Source organism: Gopherus flavomarginatus, chromosome 1 (assembly GCF_025201925.1).
Source record: "Gopherus flavomarginatus isolate rGopFla2 chromosome 1, rGopFla2.mat.asm, whole genome shotgun sequence".
NCBI lineage: Eukaryota > Metazoa > Chordata > Testudines > Testudinidae > Gopherus > Gopherus flavomarginatus.
In genome coordinates this window covers 254,514,705-254,526,778 of record NC_066617.1, presented here as the reverse complement: position 1 = coordinate 254,526,778, position 12,074 = coordinate 254,514,705, and the positions used below count along the sequence as shown (strand labels likewise).

Here is a 12,074-nt window from a genome sequence, read left to right as displayed (position 1 = left end):
AAAGGCCTGCCCCAAAGCCCACTGAAGTCATTGACAGTCTCTCAACTTTATTTCATTTTATATAGTTTAAAGGCCAAAGGAACCATTTTCTGTATATCACAGGCTGTTCATTCTCATCCAGATGCCCCTATATTAAGTTCAAAGACTTTACTTATACTAAAGCATTTCAGTCCTCAGGAAATTAAACTATGTGCCACTGGGAAACAGCAGGAGAGAGGAAGGTGTCCAAATGCCAAGGCTGCTGCAATGGCAGGAAATTGGATGAGACCAAAAAGTAAAGGTTGAGTCAAATATCAAAACTAACCCCAGCATCCTTTGTAACAAACATCTTAACAACACTGAATGTCCTAATTCATAATCTGATGGGCCAGTTGGGGATGTTACAACCTATGTTTTAAGTTATCCAGATCACCTAATTCACATAAAAGATCTCCATACATCCATTATACAAATGAGATGGATTAATACAAAGAAAGGGGGAAAAGTAAGTTCAGTTCTATTTTTAATTCAATGTTTTATAAGCATTCACATCGTGCCATAATCAATTTGTATACTATATATGAAAGTTTTATGCAGTCTGGACAGCCAAAGTTCTTATACACCTTGTCTGTCTAGTTCTGTCTCTCTTTCTTGTACACCATCTTGACTGGCTGCTACCATTTGAAGAGCAACAGGGTGTTTTTAAAGTTTAACTTTTTACTCAAATAGCTAAATTGGGAGCTAAATACTCCCAGTTTAGCTTTTTAACAAAATGTGAAAAAAGCAGCCAGGCTACCTCCAAAGTGCTGCTGAGTGCTGACTCTGAAAAGATAGAACCATTTCCCTTTCAAGCTCAGCTATCTAAAAAACAGCTGCCTCTCAACAGCCTGAAACTTGGGTATATGGCAGCAGACTATTGAAACGTGCTCTGTAGTTTATAATGCTATAGCATTCCATAACAATTTGAAGGGTTAAAAGGCCAGAGGTTGGGGCTTGGTCTAGAAATAGATAATGAAAACAGTTTTTACTCTTAAAATTCAGGAATCCGTATACACGCCTGGTAATGATCAGTGATATGATGTTATTCAGCTGAATCCTTTCTGAATTGGCATTTTCATGTCAACCATGTAAAAATTGGCATGGCTGCCTCACAGGCCATGACATAAAAATTGCAGGGGCTTGGGATATAAGATAAGATGTACAAATAGAAATCATGCAAATGTGTTTAAAAGCAGATGGCCAAAATTGCTCAGGGTTCCACATTTGCACTCTCTTTCTCCTTTTCAGGGGTATTGATACATTAGTTGTGTTTTATTAGTTGAGAAGTGTAGCTAATTGTGTAATTTTTAATTGTGAAGAGGAATGTTCATGAACTTTATTTAAATTTAGCCATCTTCTAGTGTTTGGTGTACTCCATTTATTTTAAGCTTACAACCCAGACAGGATATCAATTAACCAAACATTTTGCAACCACATCACTACCTAATGTATGCAGATAAAGCCACCATCACACTTGGTAATCAGGCTGCTCTACACCAGTGTTTTTCAAAGTTCAAGTCAGTCACGGCATGTCAGACACTGGGTCATTCTGGTCAGCACTGTCGACTGGGACATTAAAAGTCCTGTTGGTGGTGCTATCCAGTTAAGGCAGGCTAGTGCCTACCTTTTCCGATACCATGCAGTGCCCTGGAAGCGGTCAGCAGTGGGTCTGGCTTCTAAGGCAGGGGAGTCAGGGGGCTCCATGTGCTGCCCCTGCCCTGACCCCTTCCTGCACCCCAACACGTGCCCTGAGCCCCCGCAAACCCGGAGACCCTCCTGCACCTCCTGCAGATGTGGTTGATGTGGTTCAAAAAAGATATATTGGAATTGGAAAAGGTTCAGAAAAAGGCAACAAAAATTATTAGGGGTATAAAACAGCTTCTATATGAGGAATGATTATTAAGACTGGGACTTTTCAGCTTGGAAAAGAGACGGCTAAGGGGGGATATTACTGAGGTCTATAAAACCATGACTGGTGTGGAAAAAGTAAATAAGGAAATGTTATTTACTCCTTCTCATTACACAAGAACTAGGGGTCACCAAATGAAATTAATAGGCAGCAAGATTAAAACAAATAAAAGGAAGTATTTCTTCACACAACACACAGTCAACTTGTGGAACTCCTTGCCGGAGGATGTTGTGAAGGCCAAGACTATAACAGGCTTCAAAATAGAACTAGATACATTCATGGAGGATAGGCCCATCAATGCTATTAGCCAGGATGGGCAGGGATGGTGTCCCTAGCCTCTGTTTGTCAGAAGCTGGGAATAAGCGATGGGATGGATCACTTGATGATTACCTGTTCTGTTCATTCCCTCTGGGGCACCTGGCACTGGCCACTGTTGGTAGACAGGATACTGGGCTAGATGGACCTTTGGTCTGACCAAGTATGGCTGTTCTTATGTATAAAGGTCTGGGACTAACATAACTGGCATTTCCATCAGACTAGTCCTTATGCTTGTATCTGAGGCACAAACACAAAGCAGAAACAAAATGAAGAAATAACTGCAGGACTTTAATAAAAGGTGTGGAACAGAGCAAAGGTAAGGCTAATACTGCAGATTTCACAAGAATTCCTAATGAATGAATTCTCACAGTGCCATCTGAAGGAAGCCTGAGGCTCTCCGTAGCTACTCTAATCTTCTTACCATAACTCACACACTCTGGAAACTTCCTCTGTGAACAGCACCCAACTCCTTGCTATGCTAACTAATCACTACACAGGTTCTAGCAATCAGTAGAACCAAATCAAAACTACAGTGGTTAAAACTGCTCTGTCAGGATGAAGGGCTTCATTTTGTGCTTTGATCTCATGACAGGTACACGCAAGATGGAGTATAAGGGTAACAGCTGGCATGAGACCTGCTTTATCTGCCATCGTTGTCAACAACCAATTGGAACAAAGAGCTTCATCCCCAAAGATAATCAAAACTTCTGCGTACCCTGCTATGAAAAGCAGTTTGCCATGCAGTGTGTCCAGTGTAAGAAGGTATTATTCTTAAATTATGTACCTCAAATTTACAAATTTGTCATATCTGTCATATCAAATTGGTGGAGGGCTTTTTGTTTTTCTGTGTGTGAGATAAATTGTTATGAAAACAATGATAAAATCAGCTGACCTTAGGAAATGCAGTACAAGTTTAGGGTCCAATCCTGCAAACCCTTATTAACAAACTCAATGCTTATTACCATGAGATGTTTCCTACAAGGGGATGACATCTTCTGAGTGTGGGAAAGGCATGCAGCGTGAAATTTTCAAATTAAAGCACTCAGCAGTGATCCGACCCAGCTCCCACTGAACTCAATAATATTTTCCCATTGACTTCAAGAGGAGCTGAATTAGGATAATGCTGAGTCCTTCTGGAAATTCCAACCACAAAGATCAAGAGGAAAAAAGAAAGAGTTGCCATGTTTATAGCATATATTTTCTGAAATCAACATTTTTGAAGTCATTACTCCATAATAGGTCACAGGCATTTGCAGGATCAGGTCAATTATTTGCACAACATATTTCCTACAATTCATACACCACCATTCTTAGTGAATTAGAATTAAAAAATACCAGTGGAAGAAATAAATTAATGACTTGATCCTGCAACCCAAAGTCTTGTGGCTGATTCCTTGCTCACATAATTTAGTATCACTGACTTCAGTGGGATGGTTTGAGTGACTCATTATGTAATGGATGTCCAGGACTGGGTCAAAGAGAAGAGATACATCTTAAGCAGAGATTTGAAATTAAAAGGTCCTCTGATGAGGAGGAAAAATAAAAGGAGGCTGTTTCAGACAGCAGAAGCTGCAGAGATAAAGTGTTTTACCACCAGGGATGGTATGTGAAAGCATGGAAAGAAGGCCAATGCTGAGGTGAGCACAAGGAAAAGAGTAGAGGAAAACAGGGAAATGAAGCAGGATGGTGTAAGGGTTTTATATACAAAGAGGACAATTTTAAGCAAGATTACAAGGTGAAAAGGGAGCAAATGAGTTGTTTAAAGATGAGACTTTGCATAATTGGCCATGGTAATAACTTATCCCAAACCAAGGCTTCCCTCTCAAGGTCAGTTCCTGCCAGTAATCATAAATGTTATTCCTGGTTTTAAAAAGAAGTCATCCTCAGTAAGAAGGTGACCTCACAAAACCTCTTTTATTTTTGAAAAAAAAAAAAAAAACCCACCACCACCACAGGCTATCACTACAGGAGGTGTAACTTACCGGGAGCAGCCCTGGCACAAGGAGTGCTTTGTTTGTACTGGATGCAAGAAGCAGTTGTCTGGACAGCGCTTTACCTCCCGGGATGAGTTTGCATATTGCCTGAGCTGCTTCTGCAACCTCTATGCCAAAAAATGTGCTGGATGCACCAACCCCATCAGTGGTAGGTGTCTTACTACCATGATCTTCAGAAATGTAGAAGCAATTAATTTTAAAAATATTTGTTAGAAATGTAGTAGTCAGGTTAATTTAAGAGACCCAACAAATATCCCAGTCATATCATATCCTGGATTTGAGCACTTTTACTTGTGCAATCTTTGGAGTCTTGGAAAAATTGGAATGAGTCCTTAACTTTGATTTTTTCTCCTTTTCATTTGATTTCTAGGGAGCATGTAGACATATCCTAAAACAGCTATGCATACAGTAGGACATACATACCCTATATGGTATTCAACCTGCTTTTATTTCTGAGACACTACTGCATTCACCAACAATAGTTTCCCTCCCAATAGAAAGTACATTTAATTATGTCTCATATTCAACTGCAATGGGGTTTTCCTGGATTCTCAAGATAGGCGCTTAGAAATCGCAAGGCTTTGATATAAAAATATTAAAGAGAACAATTATATAGTGCTGTATTAACATCACTAAGCATAAAAATATAACCCTCCATGTGAGGTGGTCAGTGCTTCAGACATGTGAGTTATACAGTCCAAGACTGAGGTTCTGAGCCACAGCTGGGAGAGAGTCTCTCATCCGACACTACCATTGCTCTGCCCCAGGCCATTATTTCACTCATTGCCTGTCTGGTTACACTTCTCCTGCCATTACCAATAGTCCATTTAGCACTTCTTTGCCATCATGGAAATTCAACATTTTCTATCTTTATGCTGCAATCTCCCCCTTTGAGCTTTTTTATACTAACTTCACTTCCTTCCCAACTGTCCAAAATACTCTTGACAAAATCATCTCTCACTTGTCAATTCAACCACCTTGCACACATCCTTTCAGTCTCTTCACTGACTGAGACGGCACTGCTCCCTCGGCATCAGGTTCAAACAGCTTGTTCTTGCTTTCAAGGTCATGCAACACATAGCTCATACTGAAATATGGGCCCTTGTCCCCTTTCACCTTCCTCCAAACTTCTGCTTCACCAATGAGGCTATCCTCAATGGCCCCTTCACCTCTTTCTCTCAAATATTTTTGCACTTTCTTCCCATGCTTCTACTTTATTGACACATCCTCCTCAAAACTGTCAAACCATTGCCTTCGCTCTACTCAGGTCACTCAGTCCCAGTTCTGCAATATCACCTTCACAATTGAGCAAGTTCACTTTAAAAAAAATAATTTAAAAACCCTGATCTTCAAGACATATGTATCCCTGTACTGAATAACCGTGTTATCTTATTTCTGTAACCCATATCTTTCCTCTCTGTTCTGACTCCCTGGTGTACATTATACCTCATTTCTCTGTCAAATCCATCAGTTAAGGCTCAAGTCCATCACTTAAGCTCCAGTTCCTACTCACATTGAGTAGCATGAAGAGTAAGGGCTGGTCTATGCTAGAAAATTACATCAAACCAGTGATGTCATCCAAGGATGTGAAAAATCCACACCCTTGAGTGACATAGTTAAACCAACCTAAATCTGCATGTGGACAGCACTAGGTCAATGGAAGAATTCTTCCATTTATCTAGCTACTGCCTCTCTGGGAGGTAGATTATCTACGCCAATGGGAGAACCTCTCCCATTGACAAAGGAAGTATCTACACGGAAGCTCTACAGAAGTGCAGCTGTAGTGTTTTAATTGTAGATAAGCCATAGGATACTACTCACCACGTGTAAGGATGGCAAAATTAGACAAACAAAGCAGGAATGGAATTCTCTCTCACAACAAGTTTATTTCATTTCCTTATATATGATATCAGTAGCAGTCCCCAAATAGCATTCTTACACTAAGTCACCTGATGACTGGTACTCCATTGTTTTTCCTTATTACTTTTGGTTTTTAAATAGGACTCGGAGGAACCAAGTATATCTCCTTTGAAGAACGGCAGTGGCATAATGACTGCTTTAACTGTAAGAAGTGTTCTCTTTCATTAGTGGGCCGCGGCTTCCTTACAGAAAGGGATGACATCCTTTGCCCCGAGTGTGGGAAAGATATTTAAAGTTTAAAACGAGGAAAGCAGAGCTGTGCTTGCAATACATATTTTTTGAAACATGCAATGTTGTGTACTAGCTTTAGTCAACCATATGAAGACTTTACTCTTCTGTGTTTCTCAGTACCATTCACATCACGTAACCTTTATTTCCCTCCAGATTGTCTAAATCCAAAGGCGGATTGGGAGGGGGGCAACAAATGATTTCAGAATCGCTAGGTGGGTTGTTGATGGTTAAGAATTTATACAGTTAACCAAGATAAGTGCAAGACTTGAGATATGAAATGTTTTGCCTGTTATTGACATTTTCTTTTCTTCACTGAATATTTGAATTTACAAACCTGACTTAGTCTTCAAGAGAGTGATATGTTTGAAGGATTACAGGTGAAATCTTGACCCACTGAAGTAAAAACTCCATTTGACTTCAATAAGGCCAGGAATTCAAGCCTAGTGTTCTTAGAATGTGTAATTGCAGTGTGCTGTCAAGGGTGTAGAAAGATGAGAATGTAGCATGTGTATCAGTGTTAAAGGATCTGTGCTATGCCTTAACTAGGAGAAAATGATTATTAATCATTTAAGTGGGAGTGTGCTGTAACAAATATTTTATTGCATGATTAGATGATTGTTGTGTGAAATACAAATTCTGTTGTATCAATTGAAACTACACTGCATAGTGTATTTCTTAATAAAATCATTTAATAAATTCAAATTTTCTTATTTTGATTTTTTAAATTATTTTTAATGTGTCAACATTTTCTAAAGTAGAGTGTATGTAGAACGCTTCCAAAGTTTTAAAAAATACAACATAAACCATATAATACAACCCAGTACTACTGAATTTGCAAGGCTCTGATAATTATCCGCAAATGGACGCATCAAAATAGCAGGTAATCTCCCATTGATTCCAATGGGTGGAAGACTCTCCAAACAGAAATGAATAACTGAAATGTGCAAAAAGACCAAAGTAATATCATCACTACAATAATTAATGTATGCTCAATTGCTGTATTTAAAAACTGGTAAAAAGTATTCTTCTGAAAATAAAGTTTGAACATCAACTACAATTTGAGGTAGTTGGTCAATTTAGAATCCATATGGCCTTATATAAAAATGCTGACCATGTCCAAAATATTGTGTGATTTTATGGGTAAAACACAGCAATTGGAGAGAAAAACAAACAGTGTCTGATCACAAACCACTGGAGATATTTGCTGTTAGCAGTCACAGATGGGCCTCATGCCACTGTAGGCAATCTCATCAGATCATACCTTCCATAAACTTACCAAGCTCAGTCTTAATGTCAGTTAAGCTGTTCCACAACTTTACTCGTCTAATGGTTAGAAACCATTATCTAGTTTCAAGACTAAACGTTTTGATGGCCAGTTTATATCCATTTGTTCTTGTGTCAACACTGGTGCTTAACTTAAATAACTTCTCCCCCTCTCTGGTATTTATCCCTCTGATGTATTTATAGAGAGCAATCATATCTCCCCTCAGACTTCTTTTGGTTAGGTTAAACAAGCCAAGCTCTTTGAGTCTCCTCTCATAAGGTTACTTTCCATTCCTCTGATCATCCTAGTAGCCCTTCCTTATCCCTGTTCAGTTTTAATTCATCTTTCTAAAAGAGCGGTTCTCAGACTTTTGTAGTGGTGACCCCTTTCACATAGCAAGCCTCTGAGTGCAACCTCCCCTTATAAATTCAAAACACTTGTTTATATATTTAACACCATTATAAATGCAGGATGCAAAGCAGGGTTTGGGGTGGAAGCTGACAGCTCCCCATGTAATAACCTTGCAACCCCCTGAGGGGTCCCAACCCCTAGTTTGAGAATCCTTGTTCTGAAACATGGGAAACCAGAATTGCACACAGTAGGAGCCTAGTTAACATTGAAAAATATAATTTGTTCTTCCCTCTCCCTTCTCCATTTTTTTTTTAAATATAGTTCTCACAGCTAAATGCAGTTGTCTGCTGCAACCTCACTCAGAACTGGATACAGTGTAATAGTTACTTGGCTTGTTTTACATATTACTTTTTAAGTACATTCTTAAATTATTATATTTTTTGCAACAATGTACTATTGTTGACACTGTTTCCATTATTTTTCACCTTCAGCCCCTTAGAGCCCTGCACGGATACAAAATTTGTGTCTGCATCCAATCTGCAAACATGGTCCACAACTATAAAGCGGATTTGCAGGGCTCTACAGATCCTTCTGTTATTACTGGTGTGGTTTAATGGACTGAAATTAGAGCTGAGAATTGGGGACTTTTCTGAGTCTGAGCACGCAGCACTGGGTAATTCAATCCATAGCTCCATTTCCCCACCTGTAACACTGAGATAATATTTACATCCCTGAAGTTTATACAATGCTTTTATAAATGGGAGAGCTGGCTCTAAAACTATTATCATCTACCTATCTTTTTTCTATGCCATATTTGTGAACTTGATTATTCCTCAGAGATTAACCTCTTTATGTCTTTGCATTCAATCTTATTTCAATATCAGCCAGTTTCTCCAATTTATCAAGCTTGTATTTTACTCAGTCAGACCTTTCAAAGTCTTCATGTTACTTACAAATATTTCAGTTCAGCTACTGTGCTTCCTCAGTACAAGACAACTTCTGAACAGGTCACTCACTATGCTACAAGTGGTATGAATTTGTAATGAACATTACTGCGAGAGAGAGAGACTAAATTAACATTTCAAAATGTATTCGTGAATGGACTTCAATTGTTGACGGGTATCTGAATTTTTTGGGGTGGTTTAGCCTCACCAGGGAAGGCATGACTTTAATTCAGCCACATTATTTATTTTTAATTTACATAGTTCTTTCTAGGTCTAAACTCAAAATTTAGCAAACAATTTAAGAGCTCAAGAGAACACGAGAGATTTATTTGTACAGAAGTCACTAAGTAACATACCTATCAGGATAAATGTTAATTTTAACTTTGCATAGCTACAGTTGCAACACGTGTATTCATGTCCAACATCTTTTGGTCTGGCACCATTTCTAGTTTAGATTTGCTACAGAGAAAATTGCGGGTGATAGAATGTGCTGGCAGTGGAATAATATGAAAAACAATCCATTGAAGGAGACTCCTGAAACAAACTTCAAGAATGATGGCCATGTCAGACAGTGAATACCCTCTTTATGCACTTTCCAGATGGAAGGAATTTGTATTCAGTAGGAGTTGGTGGTCAGTTAATTATACCTGACGTACTTTCAGAATAGAAGAATTTCCCTGTCATAGTTACAGCTGCAAATCAGCTTTCAGAATAAAGAGAGAAAAAGTAACTCTGCAAATCTTTGTACCCAACATGGGTTACTTATTACCTGCAATGAAGCTCCTTTAAAAACTAAAATTAGTATAGCAGTACAGTTTGTGCAGGTAATTCTACATATACGATTAGTTCACAGCTCTGTTTGCACAATCACATTATTTAATGAAGATAAAAAAGCCATCTAATCCCAATTTTGATTTTTTTCATCACTGACTTTCTCTGTGAGCAAAAATGCACTTAACATATACAATACTACCCACCTAGGTCCTTATACTGCATCTATCACCATGGTATCTGATCATGGTACCGATTGCATTCAGGATGGCTCTCCAAGCAGCATGCCAGAAAAGTGATATTCTAGGCACTGTAAATAAATTATTCCAAAATACAGTAGCAGCTGTCCTTGAACTGTATGCCTGAATGTATGGAAACCTTAAGCTCAGATGATTTACTTTTTCTACATACTTTCAGAGTAGGTCACTTGGTTTCTGTATCTGTGTTTGCATCCGAGACATCTGTTGACAAGTTTGTTCCCATATACGATACAGTACTATCGGCTAGTCCAGGGGTAGGCAACCTATGGCATACGTGCCAAAGGCAGCACGTGAGCTGATTTCCAGTGGCAATCACACTGCCCAGGTCCTGGCCACGGGTCCAGGGGGCTCTGCATTTTAATTTAATTTTAAATGAAGCTTCTTAAACATTTTTAAAACCGTATTTACTTTACATACAATAGTTTAGTTATATATTAGACTTCTAGAAAGAGACCTTCTAAAAACAATAAAATGTATTACTGGCTCGTGAAACCATAGAGTGAATAAACGAAGACTCAGCACAGCACCTCTGAAAGATTGCCAACCCTTGGGCTAGTCTAAATCTTCCAAATGTTTCCATGTTGTTGGTCACCAGAAAAGTTCATTTTTATTTTAAGAAGCAATGTCAAGTTCTTGGTTATACTGGGAATAAAGAGTAGAAAATAATCCACCATGTTTCAAGTTATATGCTGAAAACCTCAATGAGCAGGTTGTAGCCAGGCCAAATTAATCTCTTCTCTGCTGGTCCACAGAAGTTCTATGGGATTCCTAAAATATCAAGCCAGTTTCAAAAGGTACGAGGGGTAGAGGCCAAATTCCACTAACTTAGGCAGGAAACAGACTTGCAAACTTGTCATCCACAGAGAATTAAAGTCAGATTCACCTTCCCTGTTTGTCATGTTTGTTGTTTAAATCTATCAGTTTTAGATTAGTATGCTGGTTGGCCCAACAATGAGCAGCAGTGTATTTAGAATTTAATATATTGTCTGCTAAAGCACACAGGTGGCCTCAGGTGTAAAGGGGAGTGCTGTTTTTTAGTATCCTAGGTCCGTTTTACCTTTACATCATTCAGTGCAAGGTCAGAAAATTAAATTTTGAAAAACTGCACAACACACTGAAAAGTTTGCAAGGCCAATTTCATGCTCCAGAGAGTTCATGTGATGTCACCAGCAGTGCAAGCTGGTGCACAACAAAAACTAAGAGAAAAACATGCTTGTCAGTTTATGTTGAAAACCTCTCTCACCTTTCAGCTTTTACTCCGAAACCAACGGATTTTCTGAAGTCCTAACGTAGTCCCTTTTTATTCTACTGTAATTGTTATGCATGTCATTTGTTATGCTCTTGGAAAACTATTTGGGCACCATGTGACCCTCAAATGAACTGTAATTATGTTCTTCTACCTTTCACACAAAAGTAATTCCTTCATTTAAAACAAACACAGAAACAACAGAACTCAAACACTAAACGTGGAAGCAGAAAATAAAGTGTCATTTTCTTACAAAATACTGTTATGTTAGGTTTAATTCTAGTTAAAAGTTGAATCCCAGTGGATAAGAAATCCCTCTTGTACTTCTGAGAAGAAAAAAAAAAAAAGCATTGTCAAACCACACAAAGGCTTTCTTCCTCAAGATACTGCAAGTTGGAAGCCTCCTGTAGCTTTTCTTTCCTGAGTGCCTCCTGCAGGAAGCTGTAAACCTGATCAGTTGGTTATGTCCATTTGCTGAGCTTCTGACTGCAGGAATTAGCCCTCTAAGGGTACATCTATACTACCCGCCGGATTGGCAATAATCGAGTCGCTAATCGACTCCCATACTCCATCTGGGCAGGAGTAAGCGCAGTCGAGGGGGGCGCCACAGCAGTTGACTTGCTGCCATGAGATTGGCCAGGTAAGTTGAACTAAGATACTTGGACTTCAGCTACACAAATAGCATAGCTGAAGTTGTGGATCTTTAGTTCGAACCCCCCTGCTAATGTAGCCCAAGTCTAAGTAAAGGCTCTGGAATGCCCTGCATGCAGCAGAACCAGAGTGGAAAGGGTCAGGGCAAAGAGACTACATAGAGATTACCATAGATCTTGCACGCTGCAGAGCATAGC

The 12,074-nt window shown here is 39.0% G+C and overlaps 1 protein-coding gene across 5 annotated transcripts in view; it reads left to right on the top strand.

Annotated features, from left to right (window-relative positions):
- FHL2 (four and a half LIM domains 2) overlaps window positions 1-7,075 on the top strand; it is a 65,506-nt gene extending 58,431 nt beyond the window's left edge. For all 5 annotated transcript variants that reach the window (XM_050922683.1, XM_050922678.1, XM_050922702.1 and 2 more), the window contains 3 exons: window positions 2,838-3,007; window positions 4,201-4,387; window positions 6,241-7,075. In XM_050922683.1, the coding sequence (XP_050778640.1) occupies window positions 2,838-3,007; window positions 4,201-4,387; window positions 6,241-6,392 (509 nt within the window). In that variant the 3' untranslated portion in view covers window positions 6,393-7,075. The remainder of the gene's footprint in view (window positions 1-2,837; window positions 3,008-4,200; window positions 4,388-6,240) is intronic.
- The last annotated feature ends 4,999 nt before the right edge of the window (window positions 7,076-12,074 follow it).